Source organism: Lycium barbarum, chromosome 2 (genome assembly GCF_019175385.1).
Source record: "Lycium barbarum isolate Lr01 chromosome 2, ASM1917538v2, whole genome shotgun sequence".
Lineage (NCBI taxonomy): Eukaryota > Viridiplantae > Streptophyta > Magnoliopsida > Solanales > Solanaceae > Lycium > Lycium barbarum.
Window position 1 is genome coordinate 142,322,998 of NC_083338.1, and position 14,385 is coordinate 142,337,382.

Below are 14,385 nucleotides of genomic sequence, written 5' to 3' on the forward strand. Positions count from 1 at the left end.
ATAAATAGTTTGACTAAATTACTCCTAATTAAATAAGTATTGGAATTTGATCACTTAATACTTAATAAGGGCAAACCTGAAAAAATAAAATTATTTTTTTCTTAATTTGGTAAGTGTACGCTATTTTTTTAATGGGAAGTATCGTTTATTGGAAATCTTCTATAGACAGTGTGAAAGCAAGTATATATATGATCAATACAATAAGTCAAAACTCTGACCAACTGTATCGAACTTTGACCCAAATAAATTTAAGTAGCAGCCAATCTTGAGAGTCTGAACTTGTCCATAAATAATCTAGTAGACCCGATTCAGAACCAGATTACTAACCTTGTTATTGTCAAAAAACAATTGTGATGGTCAAACTGTTTCTCCTATATATATAAACCCAGTTATTGTTTTTGTCATTCTGAGTTTCTACTCTTTCACAGTGGAAAATTTGCCCCAATAGCCATATCAGGTAACTCTGTCTCCTCATGGATTTCTTATGCTAATTTATTTACGTGCTAATATTCTTAATTTGTATGGCAATATTAGCTCTAAATCCAGTCATTAGTCCTATAAATGAAAGAAATAGTAGTAAGATATTCCAAAATTTGGATTTTTCTTTTTGACAACGGTGGTGCGTTGACAGTTTGTGCGCATTGAGTGCTATATGCTATCCTTGAGTTGATTAATAGTCATCTAAGTTATTGCGGAAATGTCAAATTAAAGTCATGTTCGAATTTTTTGTATTAATAAAAGCTCATCCAATTTAATTTAATTTTCTCAAAAAATCAAATTTTTGGTCCCTGAAACATAACGTGGCATACCACGTCACCACTAAACTTTCGAATTTCTCAAATAATTACCCCCTTACAATTTTTTCAAAGTCTTCATTCGTTTCTTAAATAAACTTCGGGACAAATCAATAACATTGAATAAAAGACTTCTTTTGATTACATCCCCTCTGTTCCTCAAAATAGTGTACTTTTTATTTGGCGAAATTTTATCTATTGTAAAAATATTGTTAAGCTTTGTTGGGTAAATGATATAAATTTTATCTGGTGAAAAATAGAAATATCATCTGGTTAAAAAAATATTCATCAAATAAATATAATTAACTAGAACTGAGTTTATTTAAGAAACAACTGAAGATTATGTAAAAATTCTGAAGTTGGATGACAGGAAATCCAAAAGTTTATTTGTGTAACATGACATGCCCACATAATCTGTCCGGCTTTAGAGAGTTGATTTTCCAACATAAATTTGGAAACATTGTATTAAGTTGGATGATTTTATTGTTATCAAAAATTTAGTTTATCTGCTGATTCAGTGTAATCATTGAATAATTTAATTAGTTATATCAAGTTAAACAGTGTGTTATATCTTTAAGAGTTCAAGTTTTATGCACAATTTTTCACACTAATCAAGCTTGACTTGTTAACCTGATATAAAAAAATTGGACGATCTGCTGTAAATTGGCTAAATTACACTATGTAATTAACTTTTATCTTTTTCCAAATTGCTGATCTATGTTTACCAGATGTCAGGCTATTCAAATTGCTATTTGCTTGCACTAGCAGTACTCTTATTGCCAGTAGCAATTGATGCAAATTCACAAATTCAACCAAGAAAAGTGAAAACTGCTGTCTTTCGATCACCAAAATTTGTGCTGAAACCTGGATCAGTTGCTAACAAATATTACTACAACATTGATTTCCCTAAAGGACATGTTGCTATAAAAGATTTTCAAGCTGAAGTAGTTGATAAGGCAGGGCACCCTGTACCATTATATGAAACATACCTTCACCATTGGGTTGTTGTAAGATATTACCAACGAAAAAGCAACGAATTGAACACCTCGGATATAATCGTTGGGGGCAACTCAGGGATATGCGACGGGGTTCTTAATCAGCATTTTGGGCTCGGATCTGAGACCCGAAAAACAGCCACATATGTTCCGGACCCTTATGGAATAGAAATTGGTAATCCGAAGGATGTACCTGAAGGATACGAAGAGAGATGGGTGCTCAATTTACATGCCATTGATACACGAGGAGTTGAAGATAGATTGGGATGCAACGAGTGCAAGTGTGATCTTTATAATGTCACAAAGGATGAGGATGGTCAAGCTATAGAGCCAGATTATATCGGTGGCCTGAGATGTTGTTACGATAAAACAAGATGCAGGGTGAAACACGGGTTCAAAGGATCGAAGAAAGGCCTTTACCTGAAGTATAAGGTGAAGTATGTTGAGTGGGATGCCTCCATTGTGCCTGTTAAAATTTATATAATTGATGTCACAGATACATGGAAAAAGCCAGAAAATCCAACAGCAAAGGCAAAACATCAGTGCCAGGTGTGATCAGTTTCCTATGTTGTGTTATTTTCTTTATTTAACTTCCTTAAAGATCAATTTTAAGTGGCAGAATGGTCTTGCTGCCACGATCCACTGAGATTCAGCTCTTTGTCTCTCTGACTCATTCAATAATCATCTATTGTCATGTACTATGCACATCATCTTGTACTCAGGACAATCACGCAGACGGATGATATTTTTTCATTCATTGATCAATTCAATTTTAGCCCTGTGCTACCTAGTTTTGTGTGGCTAACAATTCAGGCAATTTCCTGATTTCAGATTGAATATTCAGTGGAGTCATGTTCTGCTAATGGTGCAAACTTTGGTTGTACTGATACAAAAAAAGTAAGTGTACCATTTCCTACTAGTGGAGATGTCATCTATGGAGTTGCTCATCAACATACTGGAGGGGCTGGTTCAACCCTACATGGAGAGGTACTATGAGCTACTTATTACATTTTCTTTCTCTACCTTTTAGCAAACAGTGTGGTGTTTATTATTTTAATTATGATTTTTTCTTGGGCTAGGATGGACGCGTCATATGCTCATCTCACCCGATCTATGGCAAAGGAAAGGGACCAGGAAATGAAGCCGGTTACGTCGTGGGGATGTCTACATGTTATCCTAAACCTGGCTCGATTAAGATAATGAAAGGGGAGACTGTAACTTTACTAACAAATTATAGTAGTTTTCGAAGGCATACTGGAGTGATGAGTTTGTTCTATCTCTTGGTTGCTGAACCATCACCAAATTAAGATCTACTTCTTGTTGCTGTTTTATTTTATCAAAGTAAGAAAAAAAGAGAGGAAGAAAGAATTGTGAGAAATCCTGATCGATTTTCCATCAATATAATGGGTGTTTAATACTCCCTCTGTTTCAATTTATGTGAACCTTTTACTATTTGGGGAGTCTACGAGGTGGTTCTTTGACCACGTTTTTCTTGCATTTTTTCTAAATTATTTGAATTATAAATTATCATGACTTATAGTACTTTTAATGTAGTTTCTAAATATATAAATTTTATTTTTACAAACTTGAAAAATATATGTCAAAATTTAAAGTCAAAGTTATAAAGTTTGACCCTCATACTCCGAAAAGGTTCACATAAATTGAAACGGAGGGAGTATAGTAAACGATACATGTCCTAAAAATGAAAGGAGAATCTGATAGTTTCCTAATTACCGGATATGATCAGTTTAAATAATTTATATATAATATAAAGCTAGGCATAAACAAGGTGATGTGACATCTCTCTACGACCTTCATTCCTATTTATCTTTTTTCTCATTTTTTTGCCTTTTCTTTCATTTGTTTCCCATTTATTTGGTATTTTAAATAGCTAAAGAGTTGCTCCTTTAACTCTCTTAATTATGTCAATTAACCATTATATCATTTTCTTTAATGTGGGATTTGAGGAGACTAAAACTCCTTTAATCCTCAGATTTCAACGTGATAGTTAATGCATATAATAATTTTTTCATCTTTTCCTCTCTCCCACTAGCAGACTTTAACTATAATATTAGAAAGCAAGAGTTAATGAAAAGTAATATTGTATTAAAGTTATAATTCAATACCTATGAATATTTGGTAACGTTAAAATTCTACAAAGACACCAATAAATTTTGCAATTATTGCATGTGCCTGCATTATGTGATCTTTACGTTTTATTTGCATATTGGTGCATCTCTGTGAGAGCACAAAAGATAAGTAATGGAGAAAAAGTCAGGTGCAAATTTTCACTGAAGTTATGTTCGATATAATGAAAAATGTTTTTCTGGAAAATGTATTTCTGAAAAATAAATGAAGTTGTTACTTATTTTCTCATGTTCGGTGGGTTAGTGATGCAAAGTTTGGGCATTGTTTCTCACTTACTACCGATCAATGCATTTGGGAGCAAAAATGGTTAGCGAATGCAAATATAGCGACTTATGTTCGTCCTTTTGAAAGTTTGGCGAAATTGAGAAAAAAGATGTGGATTGTGTTTAACAAGTCGCCGGAGGCAATTATCTGTCTTCAAAGTGAGCGTGTATATGAGTTTTTTTAAGTCATATTTGGTTATATTTTTCATTTTTTTTTCTTTTTGTTTCTTTAATTTCTTTCCATATTAAATTTCTTAGAATTTTATTCAAAAGAAATGAGAAAATATTGGTCATATGAAAAATAAATGCCAATAATTCACATTTAGAAACAAAATACAAATTAAAAGGCATCAAAGGGAGAAAAAAAAAGTTAAGTAAAAGAACAATGACGTGGCACATCTCTTTGGCTAAGGATCCTATTTATCTTCTTTATTCCCTACTTTTTCTAAATTTTATTTCTATGCAATACGTCAATTAACCATTCATTCATATTCTTTGTTTTCATTACTCCCACAACTTATTATTACAATAACATCTAAATAATTAATAGTCATGTTCATGGCGTTATTTGGTATTCCATATTGTAGTACCATAAATAGAGGCATTATAAGACTTTATTGCAAAAAGAAATGATTACTCCCCAGCGTTATCCTTTCATTTCATATTTGAAGTAGTAATATTGTTATATTCACTACAGTAGTATATTCATGCTTTAGTTTGGCTTGAAGAAGAAGAAGAAGAAGACTCTTAAATGGTGATCGGCTTGTGATAGTGGATTCGATAAGAGCTCAGAAAATTATGCATTGATTTTGTTTTTCCTTCTATTTTTAATGATTAAGGGCGTAAGAATGATGTGTATATTATATTATTTCCTTATTTATTTATTTTTTCGTATGATCTCTCTATGATTCCTCTTTATTTTTATTTTTATATGAATTTCTGATTGTTGTAAGTCTATAATTTCTTTTGGTTCAGAATAATAACTTATGACTTAGCTGAAAGTCTGCTACCAAATTGTTTCCTCTATGGAATCAACAGTACGTGTGAGTATTTAGATAGAAACGGCCAAGTGGGTGTATTTTTTCTTTCTTATTTTACATTTTTTATGTAAGGATTGAGAAACTCGCGAAAAGTGTTAAAAACCCTGACATAGATACGCACATCTACATTATATTAAAAGCATGAACTTCTGAATTTAAAAGTTAAATTACAAAAACACCCTTCATTTACTTAAATATCCTATTACAAAAATAAGAAGCCTATTCAAAACCTCACCAGCAATTAGAATAGACGCAACGGTTCGTATCTGACCTTCAAACTTCAACATTTTAAGAAATCAAGAAGATAATTAATTGACAAATTCATATCAACTTTATAAATATAGTCCATTTATTAAAGTCGGGCCATCTGTACACTTTTATGGAAATCTTCTAATATATAATATTGCTTGGACTATGAATTATTGAAAGTGATTTATATATTTGTCAGCCAATTTATACAAATAATATAGATATAGATGTAAAATATAAATACCTATTTTGTCTATATTTTATTTAGTAAAGTATTCGTTTCTTTTATGACCGCGCGAAGCGCGGATAAATTCACTAGTTTCTTAATCATCTTAAGTGATTTACCTTCCAATCTTAACACTCTTTCTCAAGTTAGATGCATACGCATAGTTTATACCACGGTTGTCTCCCATGTAACTAATTCAGGAACCGGCAAGTGATTTGCTAAATATATTTGAAAATCAATCATTTAATTTCACAAACTTGTGACGATGTCCCCTACGAGGTTTTCTCGCCTAACAAAATGACAATACTAGAGGTCTCTTCACTGGAGCTAATCCCAAGCTTTTTATATTTCAGTGTACACGTAGCAAGTATCTAGTGTGGTATTGCACAATACTAGAGCTCTCTTCACTGGAACTAATCCCAAACCTCCAAAATACTAAATATCTGGCCAGAACGCAATATCCGGAAGTAGAGCATCAGTCATATGGCGATCAAACTAGTAACCGTAAATTAGTCAAATTGAAATGGTATATTAATGATAAGTAAATAGAACCGTTATGGATTAAGGGAAGCGAAAGCAAGTCTTCATAGGACAAATTTCACTGCTTATGCACTCGAACCTGGGTGATCTATACATGACTAGGATGCAGCTCAGGTGAAAACTAAGTGGAGGTCGGAACCAACATGTTGAAGAATCAACAGATGAGTTGAGGTTAGAGGTGAAAAGCAAATCAAAGAGTTGAGGTTAGAGGTGAAAAGCAAATCAAAGTAAGGGAGATAAGCTTAATAATGCAAACCACAAGGGGTAAATATTACGAAGCAAAAGCTAAAGAGAGGTTTCTAAAAAAAATCCTATTATCTATTGATTCTCATTAGACTGCTTTCAGTTCCCTTTAATGCATAGAGATAAAAACAAAAAATGAAGACTTCAAGCTACACTCTCTGAAGGAATAATCCCCTAGATATCAAATTGAGACAAGGAATGGTTCCATCATATTTGTAGGACAAAAAGACAGGGCAATTTGTAAATGTCTGCAAACATATATGTTCCGGAAAAACCCATCCCTTCTCCTTCCTAGAATTATGATCTTCTCAAGTATACGTTCTGTGAAAACTTCACCACCACAGAATCAGTCTGTTAAGCCAACCTCACTACTAATGATACTCTAACATGCATTCTTTCCGTTTTTCCTTGTCAAGAGTTTGCTGCTTTGCGAACTGCTAAACCATATCTTCCAGTTGCCGTCAACACAAACTCCAGCTTCAGCACTGCTCAGAATACCGTGACAATAAGTCTTCTGGAATAAGCTAACAGTGTTCTTCGAATTCACATTGACAAAAATATGAAAAATGGAGTTCAACTAACTGCTCTCCATTCAGACAGCTCGTAAAAACAAAGGTCATTCAGTTTAAAGTTGACAATATTGAGATATTTACCTCACTGCCCCTAATCAAGCAGCTTCAGTTTCGACCATTACGAAGGCTTGGATAAGACTCTGAGCAGCGTTCGTCTGCTCAGGCGTCCCAGATATAATGATCACGGTCTCTGTTGCTCCAGGCTTAGGATCATTTATGGTGACTTTCGCATCAGAGATCTAGAAAATTTAGTCAAAAATGATATATTTTCATACAACGCAAACAAAGAGTCAAAAATGATATACTTTCATACAACGCAAACAAATCTGTACTTGGCAATTGGCATAATAACAATAAGTAGCCGTTTGGACATAGATTTGGTTGAAAATTGGAACAAGAGTTTTTGAAGTTGAAGTTGTGTGAGCGGAATAGATTTTTCACTTGAAACTAATAAAAAAAAACAGTCCAATGTATAACCAAACAATGTTTTGAACAAACCACGCTAGTATATTGATATACTTTTTTCAAAAGACAGAAAATGGTAAAAAGAACTTTTGAATAAGCCTCGCATTTTTTCTGATATTGAAAAACATGGGAGCAGAATATTTAGAGAAAGACAACAAGACATCCGGAACAGTAAAATATAAAGAACAAAGAAAACATAGAGTAACCAAGAAGGTAGAAATAAGTACAGAGAGAGGGAAATAATATTCTGTCAAACACATACATTTTACATACATGAAGAGGGAGATCATATATCTTTTTTATTGTGCATGGCCTTATGTAAAGACTAGTCAGAAATAAAAGACAATAGGAAGAGGGGGGGGGGGGGGGGGGGGGGGGGGGGGGGGGGGGGGGGGGGGGGGGGGGGGGGGGGGGGGGGGGGGAGGGGTCAATAATATCCCTCTACTTTCATTTAATAGCTAAGTTTGTCCTCTGTTACAAGTTAGGGCTATCTATACCCCTGCCATTACTAAAGTAAACAAAAATGCCCCTATTTTTAAATGTTGTCCACACAAGCTTTTTAAAATCCCACATGGCCTGTTATTAGGGTGAGGTAGACACCATGTGGAATGCCACCTCACCACCAGATCTTATTATCTAGAAAGGGAAATCCAATGAATCTTTAAAAAAATCTTATTTTTTCTTTTGATTTTTAGTATTCAAAGTTTTTCCATTTCATTCATTAATCCCTACAACAACATACCCAGCGTAATCCCACAAGTGGGGTCTACAACTTAAAATCCCTAATCAACTTAAGATCTCTCAATAACTACAATCTTTAATAAACACTAGAATCGACCCCTCTATCCCACCAGAAAAACCCCATTTTATTCCCCTGCCATAATCAACAAACCATCGGAGAAAACAACAAAAATACTAGCTGAGGAAGAGTTTGGAGATTCTTGAAATTAAATTTTGGGGCTTATATTATATCGGCAACTGCGGCAAAGTTAAGTTCTCGATGAAGATTGAAGTGTTAATACATTTTAAACCCCGTAGGAAAAAATGGTGCTCGACAATGATAAACACTGGAACAACAACAAAAAGATGCAAAATCACTCGAAAACTACCAAGGACAGCAGGGGTGTTTATGCTATAGTTTAAATCGGGCCGGAAAAAATGGTGCCGCCGAACACAAGCTTTCCGACTACCCAAAAACTTTTAAACTACTTCATTCTTTTCCTTCATTCCGTTTTAGTTTCAAGCCTACCCACAAATTTCTTTATAAGAAAGAAAAGAAAGGAGTGTAGAAGAAAGTTGGCAGACGTGAAGAGGAACACCAAGAAAGAGAAAAGGAAAAAGAATAAAAATCTGCAATGAAAAAGGATTTTTAAGAATATAATTAGTTATGTATAGTTTGTATACATACAATGAGAAAATGACACATGCATAATTTGAACCAAAAGTTTCTTTCAGTTTGCCATGGTGGACAACCAGTAAAAATAGGGTATTTTTGTTTACTTTCGTAACGGCAGGGTATAAATAGCCCTAACTTGTAACGGAGGATAAATTTAGCTACTAAATGAAAATAAGGGGTATTTTTTTTAACCCTTTTTACCCCCCCCCCCCCCCCCCCCCCCACACACACACCCAAAAAAAAAAGTATAATGCTAATTAGGGACAATCACATAGATCATACCTCACATATTTGTCGAAGACATCCCCCACCTTCTCCATAGATTGCAGGAACCACAGATCGAGGTACAACTACTTCCACAGTAGTGCTTGTGATCACAGCGGGATGACTTCCTCTATTATGATGAAATTCATGTGTAACAGAGACATACATATATCATCAGTGTATAATAGAAATAGCAGATTACAAATGAGCTCTATAACATCGAGAAGAAAAAGAAAGGAAGATGAACGAAAGAGTCTGGTCATGATCCAGAAAGTACAGACCCTCCAAAGCCGCCGATACTTCGCGGACCTCCTGCATAGTCTGGGAAGCCATGCTGTCCCCCACCTTCACCCAGTCCCTGCAATCCAGTTCAGTAAAATAATATTTCTCTGATGCTTGTCCCTTTTTTTTTTTTTTTGGATCAGAACATTTTATTCCAGCAGAAAGAAGACGTGCTCGAGGACAATTCTGACGCTCACTCCAAATTACATTATGAAAGCAACAAGCACATGGTTACAAGTACATTAGATGGAGCAGCCTATACATAAATATCAACCGACTCCCATTTTTTAAAGTCAAAAGAAACTAGAATGGTAGAACTAACTGCAACCAAAAGCTACCTGAGGACCCCATGGTGCTGAAGATGGCATTCTATCAGAAATATGAGGTGGAATGCCTGGCCTGTGGAAATTTTGCATAAAGGGAGGACGGTCATCGTGTGGATGGAAACCACCATGTGGAGGTAGAGCGTCAAACTTGTGAAATGGTGGACGAATGTTGGGGAACATGCCTGGAGGTGAAAATTCTCTCCCTCCCATGTGTGAAGGGAATGGAGGTACTTGGTCCAGAAAGCCAGGGTTTGAAGGAAATGCATCACGAAAGTAATGGTTCTGCAATCTGCTGGTAATCTGCAGAAGGGCTTCATGAACTTTTTCAGCGTCTCCATTTATCTGAGCAACCAAAAAGAAGAGCAAAAAGCAAGTCGAGAACTAGGAATTAGGCCTGTCCTAAACCAAACAACCATAGACATCACACTAAACCAAAAAAAAAAGAGAATAAATAATTAATAAATATCAAGCTAGCAACAAACCCTCTAACTATGCAGAAGAAAAACTGCCGATATTTTTATATTTTTCTTAGTAACATCAATCAAATCATAAAAAGCAAAAAACACCTGAACTACTTCTTCATTTTCCGCCGCACACTTTGGGGTTTGATCCTTGCCCACAATACGAATATAGGCTCCAGTTGACTTCCTCATTTCAGCTATTATACCACCACCTTTACCCAAGAGACACCCAATTTGATTGGAGAACACCAAAAGTTTTGCAACCATAACATTGTCCTGGTTCTCAGGTGCAGCCCTAAAAATTCGGGATTGGATGCGAAGGACAGCATCTTGCGCCAAAGATACTCTATCATCTGGGTGCTGCATAAATAGAACAACCTTAGCCTTTTATTCTTACAATAGTTAGGTTATATAACAACAAAGAAACATGATTTAGAAGAGGAAAGAAGAAAGAATATCAACTTTATCAAAAAGAACGACCCCCCCCCCCCCCCCAAAAAAAAACCCAAAAAAAAACAAAAAAACCCGAGCTGTCGACTAAGGGTAATCCAGGACAAATAAAGCAAATAGAACAGAGATTCAAACCGTACCGCTGGACCAGAGATGACTATAACTCGATCTTCAGCATCCCCTGCACCTTCCAGAACTTTGATTTGACACCCAGTCTCATGCTGAAGTGCTTTGATTATACTTCCTCCCTTTCCAATTATACCTCCAACTTTTTCGTCCGGGCAAAGCAATCTGAAAGTCAAGGCATCGGGAATAGGGTTCATTCGGCCAGGTATACCAACTTCCCCATCACGAAATCCAACAGAGGAAGGTAGCCCCTGCCCGTGGTAAGGACGTGCTGACGGTGGCCACAATTCCCGGTTAGACAGAGGACGCCCAGGAGACTGAGTAGATGGACCACCAGCATCAGCAGAGAGAAAATCCTGATCCCCGGAGGAACCCTCAAGTAATTGTCGAGCAATGATTTCAAGAGCTTTTTTAACTGCATCACGCTCCCCAGAAATCTGCAACATAACAATTAGGAATGTCTCCAGGGTTGTGGTTAATAATATCACAAGATTTGACTAACAGAGTACTGCATAAAGCAGCAGACAATATTCACAATGATCAACTCTGTGAAACGTGAGGCAGGAAATGAGATGGTGATGAAGCAGTATTCACCGTGAACTCAACAAGTATGAAGAGTACACGCAACTTTCTCAAACTGAATTATATAGATAGGGGGCCATTCTCCGACACCAAAGTAGATGATCACATTGATGACAGTTAATGACTAAGCTGAGAGAATCATTTGACTAAAACTTGTGCAGAATAAATGAATAAATATCAACGCATATACCTGAACTAATTCATCAGATGAAGATGCACATGAAGGTCGCTTGTCCCTGGGAAGAATCCGTATCTGTGCCCCACTTTCGGAAGACATCTGTTTTATCACACTACCACCTTTTCCTTGCATACAGCCTACTTGACTGGAGTGTATAAGCAATCTTATAATCAATGAAGAAGAATCATTACCTTCTTCATCTCCTCCATCCATTCCTACTCCTCCTTCAACCATCCTATCAAATATCACGAATAGAGCTTTCTGAATAGATTCATTTTCCTTCTCAGTTTTGGAATTTTCTGCCAGAAGAGACACCTTATTCTCACCCTTATCACCATTTTCATCATTGCAACTGTCTTTTTCCTTAGTTTCACTCCCCTCAACGTCAGCCTGGAGCTGTTTGGTTACCACTTCATCTTCTTTTCCTGAACCTACAATAACTATCACCCTCTCATCACAACCAACAACACTATCCTCAACTCGAACCTCTGCACCACTATCCTCTCGTATCTGAGAAATGGTGCTACTATCCTTTCCGATAAGCAAATCTATTTTTGAAGCAGGGCATAACATACGAACTTCCGCAGGTAATCTCTGGGAACTAAAAGATGATGATCTCTGCCACTTCCATCGGCCATTTGTTTCTGCAGGACTCCGATCATGTGGTCGCTTGGCAGGTGTTAACTTCGTTGACATATCTGCAACTTTTTTTTGTAACAGACACTAATTTCAGGAGAGCATAAGACTGTAAAGGATGTATAAGCAAGGTTTGGATTTTTTTTTATTTTTTTTTTTGGAAATGGTAAGGTAATTGGGAACATTGCCAACTATACCCATGCCGATAAGGCCTACAACAACAAAAACATACCCAGTGTAATCCCACAAGTGGGGTTTGGGGAGGGCAGAGTGTACGCAGACCATACCAATAAGGCCTGAACCCATGAATGCAAATATAACCAATCAAACTCCATAGAGCCACATTGATAGTGATTTCCGACCATTGTACACGCTATTCTATTATATGATCAGTGAGACGCGTCTATCATAGAGCAATACCTGAATCAAGGAAAATGAATTTGCCAAGTGCGAACCCTAAGGGCGAGCAATATCACATAGTTCAGTCTGAGCATTTGGCATTCAAACTACTCTCCAGTCTCCACCAACATAAGCAGTATATTTTTATACCTTCTCTACCCCTCACAAGGTAGGGATAAGGTCTGCCGACACTCTACTCTCCCCAGACCCCACCTGTTGGGATTATACTAGGTATGTTGTCGTTGTTGTTGTTGTCTCACCTAAACCCTTAAAAACCTAAGCTATTGTTCATATTGGGACGATTAGTCAATACCTTCATCTGCTTCTTTTTTTAATTACATCAACAAAGAACCGACGCATTTCATATGTACTACTCCTTATGTAATAGAAAGCTAAACATCAGGCTTGCAAACACCCAAAACCAAGAAAACAATTTCATCTAAAGCTTAAAAAGACAAACTTGTTAAAGTCATTTTTGATAAAGTTTTTAAATTTTCTTGCTAAAAAAAACTTGTTAAAAGTTATTTCATAGTCTATAATTATAAAGCATCTATATTAATCAATATCATGGAATTCAATTTGCTAGTTACAATCAGCACAAAATTTGAAGCTTTAATACAAGTCTTCAATTTTAGCAGGCCCCCTATTTTTCGACATTTAGCTTAGCCAATCAGTTAAACTGAAAGTATATGAAATCAAGAAAATTTCAGCTGAAGCTTCAAAAGACGAACTTGTTAGAAGCTATTTAATGGTATATATAGTTATAAAGCATCTATATTAATCATCAGTATCCTGGAATTCCATACCTATACATTTGCTAGTTACAATCTGCACAAAACTGAAGCTTTTAATACAAGTCTTCAAATTTATTCGTCATTTACCATGGCCATTCAGTTAAACTAAAAGTATGAAATTCGAGAAAAAAAAAAGGGTAAAAGTAAACGAAAAAGTAAAAAAGAATAGAGAGATTCAGCATTTTTTTACCTCGTCGGAGATAGGGTTGTGATAAACCTAGGTTTCCGGCGAAAGTCAGGGAGAGAGAGTGATGTGTTCTATATATATTATCAGAAAGAAGAACTGGGGTTTCACTTTTTGTAGTAAGTACTTGTATGAGTCGGCAACCAAAATGCTCCAAAAAAATCATTTTGAACCAAAATACTTTAACAAAAAAAAATTATAAAAGTACCTTTAGCGCAGTAAAATACTGCGCTATAGCACTTCACGGAGATGGAGCCATTAAGTGCTATAGCGCAGTATTTTACTGCGATATACAAATATTTCTCTCACCTATAACGCAATAAAATACTGCGCTATAGGACTTTTTCTCTCACCTACAGCGCATTATTTTACTGCGCTATATCACCCAACTAAAATCCCGTCGCGTTCCACCACTGGTCCCTCCAGTGGCAAAAAAAAATTGAAAAACGTCATTGGAGGCGATACCAAGGTGGTCCCCACATCCAAAAAATGCCGTTTTCTATTAAATTTCGTCCGGAAAGTTTAGATTCTCGGTATATTCAAGTCAAGGAGCAAGATTCTAAGTTTGAATTTTGGGAAAGAGCGGCGTACAACTCAATTAAAATAACTCTACAAAAAATCTTCGATTAAGATTTTCTCTTATGAACTTTTGTTATTATTTTGTTATATACATTATATTCTAAGCATGCTTAACATTTAATCCTTGCCATTTTCCAAAATTAAAAAAAAAAAAAATGTTTTTTTTTTGCCTTGTTCGGACTGGGCAGTGGCT

The 14,385-nt window shown here is 35.8% G+C and overlaps 2 protein-coding genes across 3 annotated transcripts; one reads left to right on the top strand and one right to left on the bottom strand.

Moving 5' to 3' along the window:
* The first annotated feature begins 281 nt into the window (after window positions 1-281).
* On the top strand, window positions 282-3,243 carry LOC132627697 (uncharacterized). Its single transcript, XM_060343233.1, has 4 exons — window positions 282-457; window positions 1,523-2,338; window positions 2,621-2,776; window positions 2,869-3,243. The coding sequence occupies exons 2-4, from the start codon at window positions 1,523-1,525 to the stop codon at window positions 3,094-3,096; spliced, it is 1,200 nt and encodes a 399-aa protein (XP_060199216.1). The 5' UTR covers window positions 282-457; the 3' UTR covers window positions 3,097-3,243.
* Window positions 3,244-6,551: 3,308 nt separating this feature from the next.
* LOC132627698 (KH domain-containing protein HEN4-like) lies at window positions 6,552-13,801 on the bottom strand. 2 transcript variants are annotated; one of them, XM_060343235.1, is made up of 9 exons: window positions 13,620-13,801; window positions 11,613-12,298; window positions 10,855-11,277; window positions 10,370-10,624; window positions 9,816-10,145; window positions 9,477-9,553; window positions 9,214-9,325; window positions 7,152-7,309; window positions 6,552-6,983 (listed from the first exon to the last, which is right to left on the bottom strand). In XM_060343235.1, exons 1-8 carry the CDS (start codon window positions 13,777-13,779, stop codon window positions 7,166-7,168), a joined length of 2,187 nt encoding a protein of 728 aa, XP_060199218.1. In that variant the 5' UTR covers window positions 13,780-13,801; the 3' UTR covers window positions 6,552-6,983; window positions 7,152-7,165. The 2 variants fall into 2 exon arrangements, with proteins under 2 accessions (XP_060199218.1, XP_060199217.1); XM_060343234.1 differs by having other exon boundaries at window positions 11,613-12,304.
* Window positions 13,802-14,385: the final 584 nt, after the last annotated feature.

Bases quoted from the DNA above. Each gene is read 5' to 3' on its own strand.
- LOC132627697 (XM_060343233.1), top strand. From the start codon at position 1,523: ATGTCAGGCTATTCAAATTGCTATTTGCTTGCACTAGCAGTACTCTTA. The intron at 2,339-2,620 runs GTGTGATCAGTT...TCCTGATTTCAG, and splicing joins AGGCAAAACATCAGTGCCAG to ATTGAATATTCAGTGGAGTC. The intron at 2,777-2,868 runs GTACTATGAGCT...TTCTTGGGCTAG, and splicing joins GTTCAACCCTACATGGAGAG to GATGGACGCGTCATATGCTC.
- LOC132627698 (XM_060343234.1), bottom strand. From the start codon at position 13,779: ATGATTTTTTTGGAGCATTTTGGTTGCCGACTCATACAAGTACTTACT. The intron at 10,625-10,854 runs GTACGGTTTGAA...CTATTTATGCAG, and splicing joins TAGTCATCTCTGGTCCAGCG to CACCCAGATGATAGAGTATC. The intron at 7,310-9,213 runs GTATGATCTATG...TAAATTTTCTAG, and splicing joins GTCTTCGACAAATATGTGAG to ATCTCTGATGCGAAAGTCAC.